The sequence below is a fragment of the Leptodactylus fuscus genome, chromosome 11, assembly GCF_031893055.1.
Source record: "Leptodactylus fuscus isolate aLepFus1 chromosome 11, aLepFus1.hap2, whole genome shotgun sequence".
Classification (NCBI taxonomy): Eukaryota; Metazoa; Chordata; class Amphibia; order Anura; family Leptodactylidae; genus Leptodactylus; species Leptodactylus fuscus.
Window position 1 is genome coordinate 49,935,110 of NC_134275.1, and position 19,339 is coordinate 49,954,448.

Genomic DNA, 19,339 nt, shown 5'->3' on the forward strand with positions numbered 1-19,339 from the left:
TGTTTACATGATTTCTACCAATGACTAATAACCCTCTATCCCCCCTTCCTCCTAGACTTCTATCCCTATGTGTCCTTTTGTACATAAATATGCATCCTTCAGAAATGGTTTTTAACTTTACGTGAGAAAGGAGCCGAGAGTTCTGAAACGTTATAATCTGTCATCATTATTAGTTAGCCATTAAAAAGGGATCAACTACTGAAGACTATCAAGTTTTTTTGATATATTTCCTATTCCAGTAATAGGAACAGAGACACCCTGGTGCCCTTATAGGAGGGAGTCTGACACTGAAACCACCAGAAACTGATGGCCTATCTTATGGATCTAGTATGAAATGAAATAGCACTGGGGGCCCCACAGATAGATAGGTTACTGACACTGAGCCAGCATATCACCCCAGCCCTTCAGACAGATAGGTTACTGTCTCCAGAACCAGTATATCACCCCAGCCCTGCAGATAGATGAGTTACTGTCACCAGAACCAGCATATCACCCCAGCTCTGCAGATAGATAGGTTACTGTCTCCAGAACCAGCATATCACCCCAGCCTGCAGATAGATACGTTACTGTCACCAGAACCAGCATATCACCCCAGCCCTGCAGATAGATAGGTTACTGTCACCAGAACCAACATATCGCCCCAGTACTGCAGAAAGATAGGTTACTGTCACCAGAACCAGCATATCACCCCAGTACTGCAGATAGATAGGTTACTGTCACCAGAACCAGCATATCACCCCAGTACTGCAGATAGATAGGTTACTATCACCAGAAACTGCATATCACCCCAGTCCTGCAGATAGGTTACTGTCACCAGAACCAGCATAGGTTAGTGTCACCAGAACCAGCATATCACCCCAGCACTGCAGATAGATGGGTTACTGTCACCAGAACCAGCATATCACTCCATCCCTGCAGATAGATAGGTTACTGTCACCAGAACCAACATATCACCCCAGCACTGCAGATAGATGGGTTACTGTCACCAGAACCAGCATATCACCCCAGCCCTGCAGATAGATAGGTTACTGTCACCAGAACCAGCATATCACCCCAGCCTTGCAGATAGATAGGTTACTGTCACCAGAACCAGCATATCACCCCAGTCCTGCAGATAGATAGGTTAGTGTCACCAGAACCAGCATATCACTCCAGCCCTGCAGATAGATAGGTTACTGTCACCAGAACCAGCATATCATCCCAGCCCTGCAGATAGATAAGTTATACTGTCACCAGACCCAGAACATCACCCCAGTCCTGCAGATAGATAGGTTACTGTCACCAGACTCAGCATATCACCGCAGTCCTGCAGATAGATAGGTTACTGTCACCAGACCCAGCACATCACCCCAGTCCTGCAGATAGATAGGTTACGGTCACCAGACCCAGCATATTACCCCAGCCCTGCAGATAGATAGGTTACTGTCACCAGAACCAGCATATCACCCCAGCCCTGCAGATAGATAGGTTACTGTCACCAGAACCAGCATATCGCCCCAGCCCTTCATCATCATCAGGCTCCCACCATGTGCACCACCACAGGATCCATCATAGGACCCATCACAGGCACCACCATCATCAGGAGTACCATTGTTATCTGCTTACTGAGATGGGATCAGGCGATCGCCAGAAGTGGGAGTGGCCTCTATAAAAATAGCCAAGTACATTTATATAAGAAGACCAGACCCCAGATAAAATGTACAATTGTGCCAGGTTCAAGTTTTTTTCTATTTTTTTTTGTAAAATTGCTAAATAAAAATACAGAATATACAATAACCCTGAAGCCAAATCTCAGGAATCTGCTGAAGTGAAGACGGTGGGTATTGGGCTCCATTCACACGACCATTTTCATCCATTTAGCAGATTCATATAAAAAATGTTAAAAGGGACATAAAAAACAAGGCCCTAAAATATAACACTCCCCGATTTCTATGTCAGTGGTGCAAAAAACTGAAGGAAAAAACCTGATGTGAATAGACCCTAAGGCTACATCCACATCTACCGCCCGGATCAGCAGCTGCAGCAGAACCATGTGACCAACGACCGCAAAGTAATCGGCACAGTGAAGAGCAGCCCTCGGCCTAGTCAACAGGCTGATCAGTGGGGGTGCCGGGCACCAGTATGTAAGGCCCAGGGCACCCCACGACCTGCAGTACCTCCTTTCACCACAGCCATGACTCTCATAGGTTCCAATGCAACAGCGCCACCAGCTGTACATGGCTAAAGTAGAACTACAAGTAGCATCCAGGAATGGCAGAAATAATGGGGAGAGAACGAGATGAGGAAAGAGCTGACAGGACAATGCAAAGGGTATGGCGGCCGGGAGAGGAGGGCTCAGTCCTGTGGCCACAGTCAGAGATGGAAACCAGAAATATGAGCGAGAAATGCTAAGAAATAATAAAATAATAATAATATAATAAGAAGAAATAATAATACTAATATATAATACTACTACCCCATCTCATCAGGGCTGCAGTGTCCGGCCTGGCCGCTGGGTGGCGCCGCTGATCTCCGCTCTGCTTTGTAAACACTGAAAGTGAAAGTAGCCCGAGTACAATGTCCGCCGGGGGTCGGTGGCTGGTCGCGTCCGCTGGTGGTGTCGGGGGGTAGGTCGGTGGTCGCCTCTGCCCCCACCATGTCCGCGCTGCTCCTGGATCATCCTCTGACCATAGAGAGCGAGGCGGCGGCGGAGCAGAAGGGCAGCTGCTTACTGGTGGACGAGCAGGAGGACCTGCAGGTAGGGGGAGGCCGGGCCGGGGCTGACAGTGACGGGGAACCCTACTACTATGTGACTATATGGAGAGCAGACTCCTCAGGTTACCAGGCCCCTCCATATAGTCCTAGTAACGGCCTTAGTGATGGCCTAGTAGTCACAGACTAGCAGAAGCTTCCATACATACCTTCGTAGTGCCCCCCTGTATAATCCACACATGCCCTCCTAGTGCCCCCCCAATACTTACAGCGCCCAGTACAATCCGTACATACCCTCATAGTGCCCCCCTGTATAATCCATACATACCCTCATAGTGCCCCCCCCTGTATAATCCATACATACCCTCATAGTGCCCCCCCCTGTATAATCCATACATACCCTCATAGTGCCCCCCTGTATAATCCATACATACCCTCATAGTGCCCCCCTGTATAATCCATACATACCCTCCTAGTGCCCCCCTGTATAATCCATACATACCCTCATAGTGTCCCCCAGTACAATCCACACATACCCTCATAGTGCCCCTCTGTATAATCCATACATGCCCTCCTAGTGCCCCCCAATACTTACAGCGCCCAGTACAATCCATACATACCCTCATAGTGCCCCCCTGTACAATCCATACATACCCTCCTAGTGCCCCCCTGTATAATCCATACATACCCTCATAGTGTCCCCCAGTACAATCCACACATACCCTCATAGTGCCCCTCTGTATAATCCACACATACCCTCATAGTGCCCCCCTGTATAATCCATACATACCCTCATAGTGCCCCCCTGTATAATCCATACATACCCTCATAGTGCCCCCCTGTATAATCCATACATACCCTCATAGTGCCCCCCTGTATAATCCATATATACCCTCATAGTGCCCCCCTGTATAATCCATACATACCCTCATAATGCCCCCCTGTATAATCCATACATACCCTCATAGTGCCCCCCCCCCTGTATAATCCATACATACCCTCATAGTGCCCCCCCCCTGTATAATCCATACATACCCTCATAGTGCCCCCCCCTGTATAATCCATACATACCCTCATAGTGCCCCCCCCCTGTATAATCCATACATACCCTCATAGTGCCCCCCTGTATAATCCATACATACCCTCATAGTGCCCCCCTGTATAATCCATACATACCCTCCTAGTGCCCCCCTGTATAATCCATACATACCCTCATAGTGTCCCCCTGTATAATCCATACATACCCTCATAGTGCCCCCCCCCTGTATAATCCATACATACCCTCATAGTGCCCCCCAATACTTACAGCGCCCAGTACAATCCGTACATACCCTCATAGTGCCCCCCTGTATAATCCATACATACCCTCATAGTGCCCCCCCCTGTATAATCCATACATACCCTCATAGTGCCCCCCCCTGTATAATCCATACATACCCTCATAGTGCCCCCCTGTATAATCCATACATACCCTCATAGTGCCCCCCTGTATAATCCATACATACCCTCCTAGTGCCCCCCTGTATAATCCATACATACCCTCATAGTGTCCCCCAGTACAATCCACACATACCCTCATAGTGCCCCTCTGTATAATCCATACATGCCCTCCTAGTGCCCCCCAATACTTACAGCGCCCAGTACAATCCATACATACCCTCATAGTGCCCCCCTGTACAATCCATACATACCCTCCTAGTGCCCCCCTGTATAATCCATACATACCCTCATAGTGTCCCCCAGTACAATCCACACATACCCTCATAGTGCCCCTCTGTATAATCCACACATACCCTCATAGTGCCCCCCTGTATAATCCATACATACCCTCATAGTGCCCCCCTGTATAATCCATACATACCCTCATAGTGCCCCCCTGTATAATCCATACATACCCTCATAGTGCCCCTCTGTATAATCCATATATACCCTCATAGTGCCCCCCTGTATAATCCATACATACCCTCATAATGCCCCCCTGTATAATCCATACATACCCTCATAGTGCCCCCCCCCTGTATAATCCATACATACCCTCATAGTGCCCCCCCCCTGTATAATCCATACATACCCTCATAGTGCCCCCCCCTGTATAATCCATACATACCCTCATAGTGCCCCCCCCCTGTATAATCCATACATACCCTCATAGTGCCCCCCCCTGTATAATCCATACATACCCTCATAGTGCCCCCCCCCTGTATAATCCATACATACCCTCATAGTGCCCCCCTGTATAATCCATACATACCCTCATAGTGCCCCCCTGTATAATCCATACATACCCTCATAGTGCCCCCCTGTATAATTCATACATACCCTTATAGTGCCCCCCTGTATAATCCATACATACCCTCATAGTGTCCCCCAGTGCAATCCACACATACCCTCATAGTGCCCCCCTGTATAATCCATACATACCCTCATAGTGCCCCCCTGTATAATCCATACATACCCTCATAATGCCCCCCTGTATAATCCATACATACCCTCATAGTGTCCCCCAGTACAATCCACACATACCCTCATAGTGCCCCTCTGTATAATCCACACATACCCTCATAGTGCCCCCCTGTATAATCCATACATACCCTCATAGTGCCCCCCCTGTATAATCCATACATACCCTCATAGTGCCCCCCCCTGTATAATCCATACATACCCTCATAGTGCCCCCCTGTATAATCCATACATACCCTCATAGTGCCCCCCCCTGTATAATCCATACATACCCTCATAGTGCCCCCCTGTATAATCCATACATACCCTCATAGTGCCCCCCCTGTATAATTCATACATACCCTTATAGTGCCCCCCTGTATAATCCACACATACCCTCATAGTGCCCCCCTGTATAATCCATACATACCCTCATAATGCCCCCCTGTATAATCCATACATACCCTCATAGTGTCCCCCAGTGCAATCCACACATACCCTCATAGTGCCCCCCTGTATAATCCATACATACCCTCATTGTGCCCCCCTGTATAATCCATACATACCCTCATAATGCCCCCTGTATAATCCATACATACCCTCATAGTGCCCCCCTGTATAATCCATACATACCCTTATAGTGCCCCCCTGTATAATCCACACATACCCTCATAGTGCCCCCCTGTATAATCCATACATACCCTCATAGTGCCCCCCTGTATAATCCATACATACCCTCATAGTGCCCCCCTGTATAATCCATACATACCCTCATAGTGCCCCCCTGTATAATTCATACATACCCTTATAGTGCCCCCCTGTATAATCCATACATACCCTCATAGTGTCCCCCAGTGCAATCCACACATACCCTCATAGTGCCCCCCTGTATAATCCATACATACCCTCATAGTGCCCCCCTGTATAATCCATACATACCCTCATAATGCCCCCCTGTATAATCCATACATACCCTCATAGTGTCCCCCAGTACAATCCACACATACCCTCATAGTGCCCCTCTGTATAATCCACACATACCCTCATAGTGCCCCCCTGTATAATCCATACATACTCTCATAGTGCCCCCCTGTATAATCCATACATACCCTCATAGTGCCCCCCCCCTGTATAATCCATACATACCCTCATAGTGCCCCCCTGTATAATCCATACATACCCTCATAGTGCCCCCCTGTATAATCCATACATACCCTCATAGTGCCCCCCTGTATAATCCATACATACCCTCATAGTGCCCCCCCTGTATAATCCATACATACCCTCATAGTGCCCCCCCCTGTATAATCCATACATACCCTCATAGTGCCCCCCTGTATAATCCATACATACCCTCATAGTGCCCCCCCCCTGTATAATCCATACATACCCTCATAGTGCCCCCCTGTATAATCCATACATACCCTCATAGTGCCCCCCCTGTATAATTCATACATACCCTTATAGTGCCCCCCTGTATAATCCACACATACCCTCATAGTGCCCCCCTGTATAATCCATACATACCCTCATAATGCCCCCCTGTATAATCCATACATACCCTCATAGTGTCCCCCAGTGCAATCCACACATACCCTCATAGTGCCCCCCTGTATAATCCATACATACCCTCATTGTGCCCCCCTGTATAATCCATACATACCCTCATAATGCCCCCCTGTATAATCCATACATACCCTCATAGTGCCCCCCTGTATAATCCATACATACCCTTATAGTGCCCCCCTGTATAATCCATACATACCCTCACAGTGCCCCCCTGTATAATCCATACATACCCTCATAGTGCGCCCCAGTATAATCCATACATACCCTCATAGTGCCCCCAATACAATCTATACATACCCTCATAGTGCCCCCTGTATAATCCATACATACCCTCATAGTGCCCCCCCTGTATAATCCATACATACCCTCTTATTGCCCCCCAATACTTACAGCACCCCCCAGAACCTTCCATACATACCCTCATAGTGCCCCCAATAATTACAGCACCCCAGTACATTCCATATATACCCTCATAATGCCCCCCAATACAATCCATACATACCCTCTTAGTGCCCCCCAATAATTACAGCGCCCCCAGAACCTTCCATATATACCCCCATAGTGACCCCTACATATAGTGCACATATATACTAGCGCTATCCCCCTCCCCTGTTCTCTCCTCAGTATTTGCACCTCCATCACTCAGCCTCCTCCTGTCACAGGTTGTGGATTAATTTGTTAACGACCTACATTAGGCTAATTATCAGGCTATTACAGTAGACGAAGCTCATGGGGGAGGATTTATTGCAAATGTCAATCAAAGAGAAGATATCGTAACGGGCAATTATATGGGGCAATTATATAGGGCACTTATATGGGACAATTGTATTGCACATTTATATGGAGCACGAGGTAGGTGAGCAGTGCAAGAACTCCAGGGAAACTTAGACTGAAAACAAGAACATATTACACGCGTGTCACAGAGAAACCTATCAGACCGGCCGATCACATGTCCTCATATAAACCCTTCCCTAAATCTAGCCCTCCTGTGTTCCGGCTCCCGCATTACCCCACAGGGTGTCATATAAGTTTATGGGGCACCTGGTGCAGGAGCTTCAGGTTAGGGCTCTGACGTGTCGGATTACAGTCCGCCATACTGCGATCCATTCTGTCCACGTTCCCTGTAATTTAATGGGAATCTTTTATTTTCGGTCTTTCAGGTGAAGGATGTCTCCGACCTCATCACAAAGCTGGGGTGCAGCTCGGAGCAGCCGGTGAAAGTTCTCAGTATCTTTGGCAACACTGGAGATGGGAAGTCGCACACGCTCAACCACATGTTTTTTGGGGGTGTTGAGGTCTTCAGGACGTCGCCGTCTCAGGACTCTTGCACTATAGGAGTATGGGCTGCGTATTACCCGGACCTGTCTCTTATGGTCTTGGACACAGAAGGTCTACTCGGGGCATCAGATAAACAGAACCAGAGGCTTCGTCTTCTCCTGAAGGTCCTGGCTGTGTCCGATGTGGTGATCTACAGAACACGGGCCGAGCGCTTACACAACGACATGTTCCAGTTTCTCGGAAACGCTTCCAAGGCTTATTTAAAGTTCTTCACCCCAGAACTGAAGGCCTTGTCGAGCCGCTGTGGTCTGGAGGTCACCTTGTCCAGTCTCGGACCAGCTCTTCTTATTTTCCATGAGACTTCACGGACAAATCTGCTGGGTCACGGTGAGACACTTTGTATATTGGAGGGATCATATATGTGGTGGATAGCGGTGACATTATATACGTGTATATTGCCCCACAGGCAGTAAAGTCCATGGACAGGCAGAGGCCGACCTCCTGAAAAGATTCCACGATCTCGGGGCTCCTCCAGAGGCCTTCAGCTCCATACAGTATATAGGAACCAAAACTGTCGTTCCCCCGACCGACTTCTCCCAACTAAAAGAGACTGTGAAGAAGCAGGTGCTGGACACGTCTACTCGCTCCTCCAGGCCCCCGGCCCACGTCTTCACAGCTTTGCAGGTGAGGTAGAGGAATGATGCGGGAAACTGCGGCCTCGTATCAAAGTGTCTGTTATAATGTTATATTATTTCCGTATTGTTACTGCAGCTTTTAGGTAGAGTTATGTGTTTCCATGGTTACAGACTACATACAAACCCTGTGCAGTCTGGTTGTGTGGTCCAGTTTCTGCCTCCCATTCACTTCAATGGGGTTATCGGACAGAATCTGCCTGAAGACTGAGCAGGACACTCAGAGGAACAATTGGGGTCTGAGTCACATTGGAGTCTATGAAGGCGGGATTCAGCCTCAAATTCAGCGGCAAATTTGCCCTTGTGAACATAAAACATATCTCCGGCATTATAAAACCTTGTATCTGGTGTATGAGGAGCTGGATGTATATATATATATATATATATATATATATATATATATATATATATATATATATATATATATATATATATATATCTGTATATGTGTATATATATATATATATATATATATATATATATATATATATATGTATCAGCCTTGGAGAGTCTTCTCTTTCATACGACACCAGAACCAGGTTTGTAGGCTTTATATCACATGAGCTATGACCGGGAGACCCCTCCCCCCCAATACACATCACATGCCGGATGTCACAAAAAGGAGACAAAATGTGTTAATAAAGTTGTAACAAAATGTGTTAATGACACAAAGGTTAGACTTGGATAGTTAGGGGGCCCCTTTAATAGCCAATGTGTTCTCCTTGCAGAGTCTGAGCGAGCGATTCTCCGGCGATATTCCAGACGAGCAGCTGCACATCACGTCTTTCTTCCCAGACGAATATTTCACCTGTTCCCTCCGTTGTCTGAGCTGCCGGTAAGTCTGATATACGATACCATACACGAGATACGATATGCTATACAATACGATATATGATACGATATACAATATACGCTGTGATACACGATACGATATACGATATTCCCGTCTCCTCCTGCCATATTTCATTCTATAGGTAATAATTGTTTTGGTTTTGATCCTAAAATCGATGGATCGTTGACATGAGGGGTCTGAGCTGCCACGTCCAATGCAGGTGCTGGTTCTGCTGATCTTTGGGTTCGTGGGGGTCGGACCTCTCCTTCTCTATAAATAAGTTATCTATGAAAGGACATTAAAGGGGTCTGGTCCCCACTTCTATACATACAAGATAGGGGACCTAGAGTGTGAGGGTCTCACCATTGGAGTGGGGTACCTTATAGTGTGTATGGAGCAGACGCCGTATTCACTTCTGTGGGGCCACCAGAGAGTAGTAAGTGCAACACAATGCATATAAGGCCGTGGTCATGGATTTGGGATTTTCTGTCCCCCATTTACATGCAGTGGATTTGTGTCTATGGAAAAGCTGTGGATCAGCCCAACTGAATGGCATTGGGGCTAATTCTCATGTGGATCTGTGGCAGAACCCTGAGGGTCCGCCTGTTATGGATCCCCTTATAATTACACATCGTATGGGCTCGGCACTACCCTGGGGGGCGCTATACAGTGTACAGAGCTTTACAAGGGTGCCGCACATTAATTAGAAGGATCTTCCAGGGCTTTCCTATTGTTAACCTGTCCTTAGGAGAGGCCACCAACGTCTGATCATTGGGGGTCTGACACCCAAGACCCCCCACTGATCATCTGTGTGAACAGGCTGCAGTACTCGCTAGCATTGCTGCATCTTCCCTGTGCAGATGACATCAGTTCATCAGTCACTTGGTACAGTCAGCTCAGTCCTATTCAAGTGAATTGGGCTGAGCTGCAATACCAAGCACAGCCACTATACAATGTGCGGCGCTGCGCTTGGTATTCTACAGAACTCGCCCCAACACTGCAGTCTCTCCTACCAGCTGGTCTCTGGGGGTCCCAGTTATCAGGCCTCTAGCGATCACATAGCGATGGCCATTTATAGGTTGGGTTATCAATAAATAATTCCCAGAAAACCCCTTTAAGTGAGAAGCAGGACCGCTTCATCCATTTAGTGCAGGCCGGCTATTGTTGACTTGTGCGTTGCAATGAAGTTTGATCCAGAAAGGAGAGCAAAGTGGCTGATACCTGCGAGCCCTGGCCGGCAGCCTTCAGGCTTTCTCATTTATTGCTGCTTTTGTCCCATTGACTTTCTATGTCTTGAGGACTTTGATCCTTATGGGTATAAAACGTCCTGTGCAAACGCCAAACACGAAACCTAGAATTCTGCAAGTGAATCTGTTCTTTAAATCTATTATCCTGGATATCCCACAGGGCTCGCTGCAAGAACAGGATGAACCATTTCAAGGATGGCGTTCCCCACCAAGTAGATGGTTTGTGCCAGTATGCCCATGAATATAACAACAAAGTGTTAATATGCAAGGTGAGTGCGGGGGGTGAACAGTACAAGAAACCCGAGCATTGCAAGGGGCAGAAAGTGGGGGGACCACAAGAGATCCATTTGTGTGTGTACAAGGCCGTGATGTACCGAGCTGGGCTGGACCAAGGATGAGGAGATGGAAGAGGAGATGGAGATAGAGGAGGAGGAGATGGAGATAAAGGAGGAGATGGAGATTGTGGAGATGGAGGAGGAGGACGTGTAGGAGGAGTGGAGGTGGAGGTGGAGGTGGAGGTGATGCAGGTGTAAGAGGTGTAAATGGCCTCCAGAAGGACAGGCAAAGAACCAGTGCTCACCCGAATGGATAGATGTAGAGGACAATTTTATTCAACACAACACGTTCCGGGCTTTAAAGCCCTTTCTCAAGTGCAATAACAATGTTTAAAAATAAATAATAGAAATCAATAAAACAATAAGTGCAATAAAATATGTATATCCATGAATGGAATAAGACAGATGCGCGACCAAAACCCTACATGCTTGCAGTATTGAGCAAATATCAAGGCATTTGAATAATCTTGAATGCTATAATACATATTCATGACCATCAAATATTTGTGAATTGATGAGCAGAGATCATGATATACCCGGCTTATTGTGTCCCCTATGCAACACTGGGACAAAACACTATTGGTAACACCACTTTAAGACGTTTGCTACCCATAAAAAAACATGTCACATAGCGTTCCTGAAGGCAGGTACTGCCTATGAAAATGGGTGGAAAATAAACATTCAAGTACAAAGGTATAAAGATTCGATTCACTTACCTTGCCTCGGTGGGCTAGAAACATGGATTACACCGGGCAGGCCAAGATTAAATATTTGATGGCCATGAATATGTATTATACCATTCAAGATTAGTCAAATGCCTTGATTTTTGCTCAATACTGCGAGCATGTAGGGTTTTGGTCACACATCTGTCTTATTCCATTCATGGATATACATATTTTATTGCACATATTGTTTTATTGTCAAATATATCTGTATCTATTATTTATTTTTAAAGATTGTTATTGCGCTTGAGAAAGGGCTTTATAGCCCGGAACGCGTCGTGCTGAATAAAATTGTCCTCTACATCTATCCATTCGGGTGAGCGCTGGTTCTTTGCCTGTCCTTCTGGAATCTAGTCCATTTTCTTCTCACAGTTCAGACGTCCCCGTGACGGTGTCTAGCAGCTCACCTCCTTGACCTCTCTTGGTTAATACATCCATTGGTTGTTGTGTTTCACACAACCTGATCAGGTGAGCAGTCACCTGTTATTCTTTATTGTCCCTCCGCTGACTGAGGGTATTACACCAAGAACGGCTCGGTGCCGTGTCTTTTCTGTTCTTGTCATTGCAGGTGTAAGAGGCGGAGGTGGTGTAGGGGGAGGGGTAGGTGGAGGAGGGGGAGTTGTGGGACACATCAGGTATCAAACAGCAGGATTGTCTCCTAAATTCTGTCTCTTCCTCACAGCGATGTTATGAGAGTGGGCGAGAGATGTTGGTCATCCCCAAGACCTTGGCATCCACAGACAGCCCCTGGATGGGTTTGGCAAAGTACGCCTGGTCTGGGTATGTTCACAAGTACTGAGTATTATAGAGGATTGGGCAGATTAGTCACATTTTTAGGCAGTTTTTCTTCTAATACCACCATAGAGGGCCCAAGAAATAAGCGGCATCAAAACACTACAGTAAAAGTGATACTGTCATATAAAACCCATAATACTGTCACTGAAAGAGGTGGGCCAGCCCCAAATGTATTTCTCATACTGATGAGCTATCATAGGATCTTCCAGAGTCTGACACCCAGACCCCACACAGGTCAGCTGATTTGACAGTTGTCGTAGGCATCTAGTGGACAAAGATTGCCAATTCCAATAATATGAGCGGCACAACAGCCTCATCCACTGCATAGTGGTGGCTCCGGGGGAATTGCAGAGTCGTTCCTATTACTTGCTTGGGGTACATGCTCCCCCCGGAGGCTGCAGTAACAGCTGATCTGTGCAGGTGCCAGGTATGAAGCTGATGATGAGCTGATGAACCAACCCGTTACTCGGTCACTAAGCTGGATTTTGTTCCTGTTCGTCACATACAAGCCATCATGGTGCGGGGTTTCTTACTGTGACTTTTCTTTCAGGTATGTTCTTGAATGCCGAGTGTGCGGGATTATTTACCGCAGTCGACAGTATTGGTATGGAAATAGAGATCCCGATGGATCGGTAGTACGACAGGAGGTTCGCCATGTCTGGTCTGAGGTACGGGCAGCTTGTGTTTAATATAGAGAAGGGTAACAGGAAGTAAAATTCACCTGCTAGGGTTGCCAGGGGTGTTGCGAGCTGTGTGTTGTGTCACTGTCAGCTCAATGATTTAAAGGGGTGTTGTGGGAGTTAAGTTCTTAGGATAGGTCACCGTTATCTGTTGGTTGGGGTTGGACACCTGGGACCCCTACGCGATCGCCACTTCTCAGGTCAGTGATGTCACATGGCTCGGCCATTACTAAGTGTACGGCGCTGTACTTGGTATTCAGTGAAGAGGCCGCAACGCTCACCGGAACGCTGCAGTCTCTTCAGCCAGCTGATCTGATATTAGTGAGCTATACTAAGAATAAATCATGAATATGACAATCCCGGACAACTCCATGTAGGTTTCTGGGTAAGGTGCACCTGCCTCATGTCCAGCCCGCACCAACTAGCGACCTATCCCTTGTCATGTTCATGCTTGGTACACACCACACGTTGCATCACCTGTATCTCTGTATTCCCTGCAGACTGACTCTTGTGCCTTGGACCAACACAATGCAGCTCAGCGAGTCCTGGATGGAGTGACCCTGGTCATTCAGTCGGTGAATGAGTACAGTGCTGCCCCCACCCGAGCGGTCACATCCTGGGTAACTGACCGTGTAGCGCCCTCTTACTGGCGACCTAATGCAGGGATTACCGTAAGTTTGACTCTAATTGGGGGGCAGGTATGATTGTACTCTGTGTGGGGGCATTCACTGGCAGTGACTCTATTATTAGTGCCTGGTCTGGTCTAGGAGCAAACGGGGGCATTGTACTGTGTGGGGGCCACTAAGGGGGCATTGTACTGTGTGGGGGCCACTAAGGGGGCATTGTACTGTGTGGGGGCCACTAAGGGGGCATTATACTGTGTGGGGGCCACTAAGGGGGTATTATACTGTGTGGGGACCACTAAGGGGGCATTATACTGTGTAGGGGCTTGAAGAGGGGCATTATACTGTGTGGGGTCACTAAGGGAGCATTATACTGTGTGGGGGTCACTAAGGGAGCATTATACTGTGTGGGGGTCACTAAGGGAGCATTATACTGTGGGGGTCACTAAGGGAGCATTATGCTGTGTGGGGGCCACTAAGGGAGCATTATACTATGTTGGGGGTCACTAAGGAGGCATTATACTGTGTGGGGGCCACTAAGGGAGCATTATACTGTGTGGGAGTCACTAAGGGAGCATTATATTATGTGGGAGTCACTACACATAAGTACCCATTCATGTGTCTGCCTTCTACACCATGTTACTTCCGTCTTTCTCCATTGTACCTCTCTGTCCCCCAAAGGAGTGTCACGAATGCAAAAAAGTCTTCCATCCGGCCGAGCAGAAGCATCACTGCCGCGCCTGTGGGGAGGGATTCTGCCATAACTGCTCCAATCTGAAAATGCCTGTCCCTGAGCGAGGCTGGGGGCCGTCTCCTGTGCGCGTCTGTAAGAAGTGTCACACTAAAGGGCCTGGAAACGGTAAGCGGCACCACCATGATGATGATGATGATAATGGGAGGAGAGGGGATGCCGAAGGTCCTATAACCAGTGCGCGGGGTCTCATGACACATTCTGCCAGCGCAGGCTACTCTGGTTTACTAAGGTGGGTTCAGGGGCCTCTGAATACTCCAAAGTCTGAGATCTTGACTGACAGTAAGTGTTCTGGTCACATCCTGGACATTCTCCAAGGACCAAACGGCACAAAGACAAATACAAGGAAACCTCTGAGGAGAACAACCCCAAATAGCGTAATAAAGTGTTGTAGAGGGGCGGTCTCCTCAAAGAAGATGGATAAGGCTAAGTTCACATGTGCACCGGAGTCTCTGCTGGGGGGTAATTCCACGGAGGACTTGTCTATCCGCCATTTCCAATATAGAAGCGGTACACTCCATTATAGTCTATGGGTCCAGTGGTGGATGTTTCAGCGCTCCGGCCATCCTTCGGGTCCCCCGGCACTGACCCTGGTGTAGATGTGAACCTTCTCAGAGGCGTCTTCAGTGTAATAATCTGACCCCTCCTCCCGTGTCACACTTGGGGCGGTTCTTTATTGTATTTTTGGTTGTCCCCGCAGGTCAGCGGACAGTACAAGACGATGGGACTAATCTCTTACCTCGTAAGGTGACCGAGATGGCTCAGAGCTCGCTGACCGCGGTCTCGTCTGTCATGGAATATCCACTCAGTAAATATGGTTTCATTACACTATGGTTTTATTTACTTGCCGCAGACTGACATACGTGTACATGCCCTGCATTGTGTACGTGCCACAGACTGACATACGTGTACATGCCCTGCATTGTGTACGTGCCACAGACTGACATACGTGTACATGCCCTGCATTGTGTACGTGCCACAGACTGACATATGTGTACATGCCCTGCATTGTGTACGTGCCACAGACTGACATACGTGTACATGCCCTGCATTGTGTACGTGCCACAGACTGACATACGTGTACATGCCCTGCATTGTGTATGTGCCACAGACTGACATACGTGTACGCCCTTGTGCGTTGCCGTAACCCTGCCGACCCGCAGAATAAAGTTATTGTGAATGTAAATGGCATAAAAAACAGAAAAGTTTATTCAAGTTTTTTTGCAGGGGGAGTGGCAGTTTTTATTGGCACCATCTTGGGGTTGACTCCTTCGCTTTGTGCGTTCTTTCTGTGTATAGTTTACCAGTATTATCTGTCATCATTGTCAGCTTTTTGGAATAAAATTCTCTTCTATTCATCTCACTTGGTTTTCTCCAACAATTTACAGATTTTGTGAAGGAAGCCGCACGCCCCAACTACTGGGTATCGGACCAAGAGATCACCCGCTGCCATGGCTGCCAAAAAGCCTTCACACCTAATATGTCAAGACATCACTGCCGGGCTTGTGGTCAGGGCTTCTGCCATGTGTGCTCAGACTTCCAGCGACCAGTTCCTTCCCGCGGGTGGTATCATCCAGTACGCGTTTGCCGGGGGTGTCAGGCTAAGAAGGGAGAACTGTAGGGCCTTAGATCCAGCGTGGCGGCTGGCGGACGGTCCTTACTCCTGGTGGATTTCCATAGTGACTGCACAATCCTTTCTCACACCACTATGCAGAGGGCCTGGAAGAAGATGCAGTAACTTATCTTCGCCTTGTCGGGGATATCAGTGTCATCTACAAGACTGGAATCCGGTCTCCTGGACTATCCCGCCACGCTGAGCCTCTTCTATCTACCGCTCATACTGAATGGATAAGTCAATAGCATGTAAACTTTTTAGGTAAAAGCACTAACCACCTATGCAATGAGATTCCAGGTAGACATTACTCAGATCAGGTGCTGTATACACTGCTCAGGGGTGTATATACCATACACACAAACCATGCAGCTGCTCCAGGGCCCTTGGAGACAGGGGCCAAGTGCTGGAGGACAAGAACCTATGTAGGGACTCCCCTTACCTGTGCACCTGTACTGCTAGGGAATAGTCCTAAAGGTAATGGAGGGAGGGGAGACCTCAACACTAGAGATGAGCGAACACTGTTCGGATCAGCTGTTCCGAACAGCACGCTCCCATAGAAATGAATAGAAGCAGCTGGCACATACACTTTTCCGGCGGCTGGTCGTTTAACCCCCCGCATGCCGGCTACGTCCATTCATTTCTATGGGAGCGTGCTATTCGGAATGGCTGTTCGGAACAGTGTTCACTCATCTCTACTCAACACCGAATGCTTCTGTCCTGGGCAGCAGCACCATAATGGAGGGCACACGTTAACCCTTGTAAGACTCTCTATGTGATTGACAGGAATGAACAGATAATACTAAGATAAGAGAATAGTGTGAGACTGAGCCCTGCAGGTTCCGAGGACAGTCCCCGCACCAACTAAACTCGTCCTCCCTGTACGGCGAGAGTAATATTAGAGAATCACAGCTCAGCTCCCAGCATGCTCCATTCACATCTATGGGAGTTCCAAGCACAGGTGTGCAGTGGGCATGCTGGGAGTTGTAGTCTCACAACAGCTGGAGGTTGTGCTGAGTTGTCGGCTCATCTGTTGTAGTAGTCAGGGTGGAATACGGACATTTCTGGAGAGATTGGTTTTCCATATTTGCCTTGATGCATGTTGGCACTTCATATAGAACGTCATCGTAAATCCTTGTTGTAGCATTGACGATACAGACTGGAGGGGAAGGGGGGGGCAGGATCGCAATATCGTATGGAAAAATGCGACGCTCTGCTTAATGGACGCAAACGCATAGTAGAGTCTCTTTGTTCTGCTCTCTGAGCATGCACAGAACAATACGGACAAGATAACGGATGAACGTCCATTATCATACGTCATGTGTCAGTAATGTTAGACAGACACTTAAAGGGGTTGTCCCACAAAGTGAAGTCTACTAACCGCAGCCATGCTGAATGTGGGCGGGGCTGGTGGTCGGTGTACCAGAGATAGCACAACTACAGCGCTCGCCTTCACTTTGTGGGACGGCCCCTTTAACACTCCTCAAGTGGCCATTTTCAGCTGAGTCAAAAGTCCCGCACCCGCCTTATTATCTGCGCCAAAATAAAGAACCTGTGACAGAAACGGAGGGTAATGGACGACGACAGTCCCGGCTCAGGGAGTGTCCACTGCAACGTTACCTGACGGGTGTGAAGAGGGGACACCCCCCTATATGGTGACTTCACCTTTAAACAACTCTTTGTAGTGCGAGTGACTATAGGCCAGTTGTGTCTGACTACTGACTACATTACAGTGATGTGCTCCTGGCTCGGCTGGTTGTCAGTCGTGCACTGCAGTAGAACCAGGGGGGACTTCTGCCTCCACTTTACATCCCGGTGGGTTTTAGCCGCGGCTTTCACGCTCTGTTAGGCCTCCGATGATTGGGCCTACTCACCTGGGGGTCTCCGCTGCAGGATCCTCGGCCACAGAGTCCGCAGTGAGATGAAGCAGGAGGCTCAGGACTCGGATTGTGAGACAGAATTTCCCGCCGTGTAGACTTCCCCTTGTGGTCTTTTCACACAGAGAAAGTTGCAGCTGATTTGCCAGAATAATTTCATTGAAATGAATGAGAAGAAGATTTCTGTGTTTTTCTTTGATTTCTGAGCAATAATCTGCTTTAAATTACTGATTTTTTTTCTTCCTGATTGAATTCTTTTGTGTAAACATCTTGGGTCGGGTTCACACCGGGCCTCAGGTAGTCTTGGGTTTTTTCCTCCTGATTTTGGTGCATTAGATTGGTGACTTAGATGTGACTCCTGTTGTTTCCAATGAGAGTTTTCTGAATCTGGGACTTCCAGTAGATCAGTGGGGACCTCGAGGTTTGGTTTCGGCAGATTCCACTACAGATACTCGTCTGGTTCTTGTCCTTGTGTATTAGATCTGTGGGATCGCCCACTTAGCAGATCACTGTACATCTCCGTGTGTCCAGACACTACTAAGAAAGCAAATCACTAGTGAAGATGCTGAGCCGACTGATAGCGATGACAGAATTCTGAATACAGCTCTGGAGTACAATATAGGATCAGTATAAGGTTAGGAGTGAATCTGTAACTGGAGATTCTTGGTGTATTTTATTTGCCTCTGGAAGGAGCAGTGGGTGGGGGCTGGAATTAACCCCAATTTATGTAATATAGGGGCGTCTGCTCCCCACTGCTGCTTCCTGCAGCCCCATCTGCTGATCTTGGCGGGGACCAGTTATCAGATCCCATATAGATTATCTTATATAGACCCATGTGTGTATGTGGTCACCTTATGGCTGCACAGATGGTCAGAGACCCCTTATATATGACCAGTATGAGAGGAGGGGGCACCTTGACCTCAGTGCCAAATGCAGGTGTAGTGTGGAACGTCCCGAATGCCTGAATAGCTTCATTGTCTGTCATTCACATGAGACCAAATCTGGACAAACTGGATGAGATGGCTGATGCTCTTGCTGCTCTTAGGAGATCTCCCCGATTGCAGAGATCTGATGTGCACGAGCAGGACTGATGGCGTCTTCACGAGTTGCGGGAGATTTGCGCATGTACTCGTGAGTCTTCCCATTGGACATTGAGCTTTGCCGTTGTCTTCTCCTCACAATCTCTTACATTCCTT

The 19,339-nt window shown here is 47.9% G+C and overlaps 1 protein-coding gene across 1 annotated transcript; it reads left to right on the forward strand.

Annotated features, from left to right (window-relative positions):
* Nucleotides 1–2,601: 2,601 nt before the first annotated feature.
* On the forward strand, nucleotides 2,602–19,339 carry LOC142185630 (zinc finger FYVE domain-containing protein 1-like). Its single transcript, XM_075261057.1, has 11 exons — nucleotides 2,602–2,737; nucleotides 7,860–8,364; nucleotides 8,444–8,661; nucleotides 9,398–9,504; nucleotides 10,909–11,017; nucleotides 12,488–12,585; nucleotides 13,151–13,268; nucleotides 13,781–13,951; nucleotides 14,585–14,762; nucleotides 15,355–15,462; nucleotides 16,043–19,339. Exons 1-11 carry the CDS (start codon nucleotides 2,636–2,638, stop codon nucleotides 16,273–16,275), a joined length of 1,947 nt encoding a protein of 648 aa, XP_075117158.1. The 5' UTR covers nucleotides 2,602–2,635; the 3' UTR covers nucleotides 16,276–19,339.

Coding starts and splice junctions, on each gene's coding strand:
- LOC142185630 (XM_075261057.1), top strand. CDS start 2,636: ATGTCCGCGCTGCTCCTGGATCATCCTCTGACCATAGAGAGCGAGGCG. Junction 14,763..15,354: donor CACTAAAGGGCCTGGAAACG/GTAAGCGGCACC, acceptor TTGTCCCCGCAG/GTCAGCGGACAGTACAAGAC. Junction 15,463..16,042: donor TGTCATGGAATATCCACTCA/GTAAATATGGTT, acceptor AACAATTTACAG/ATTTTGTGAAGGAAGCCGCA.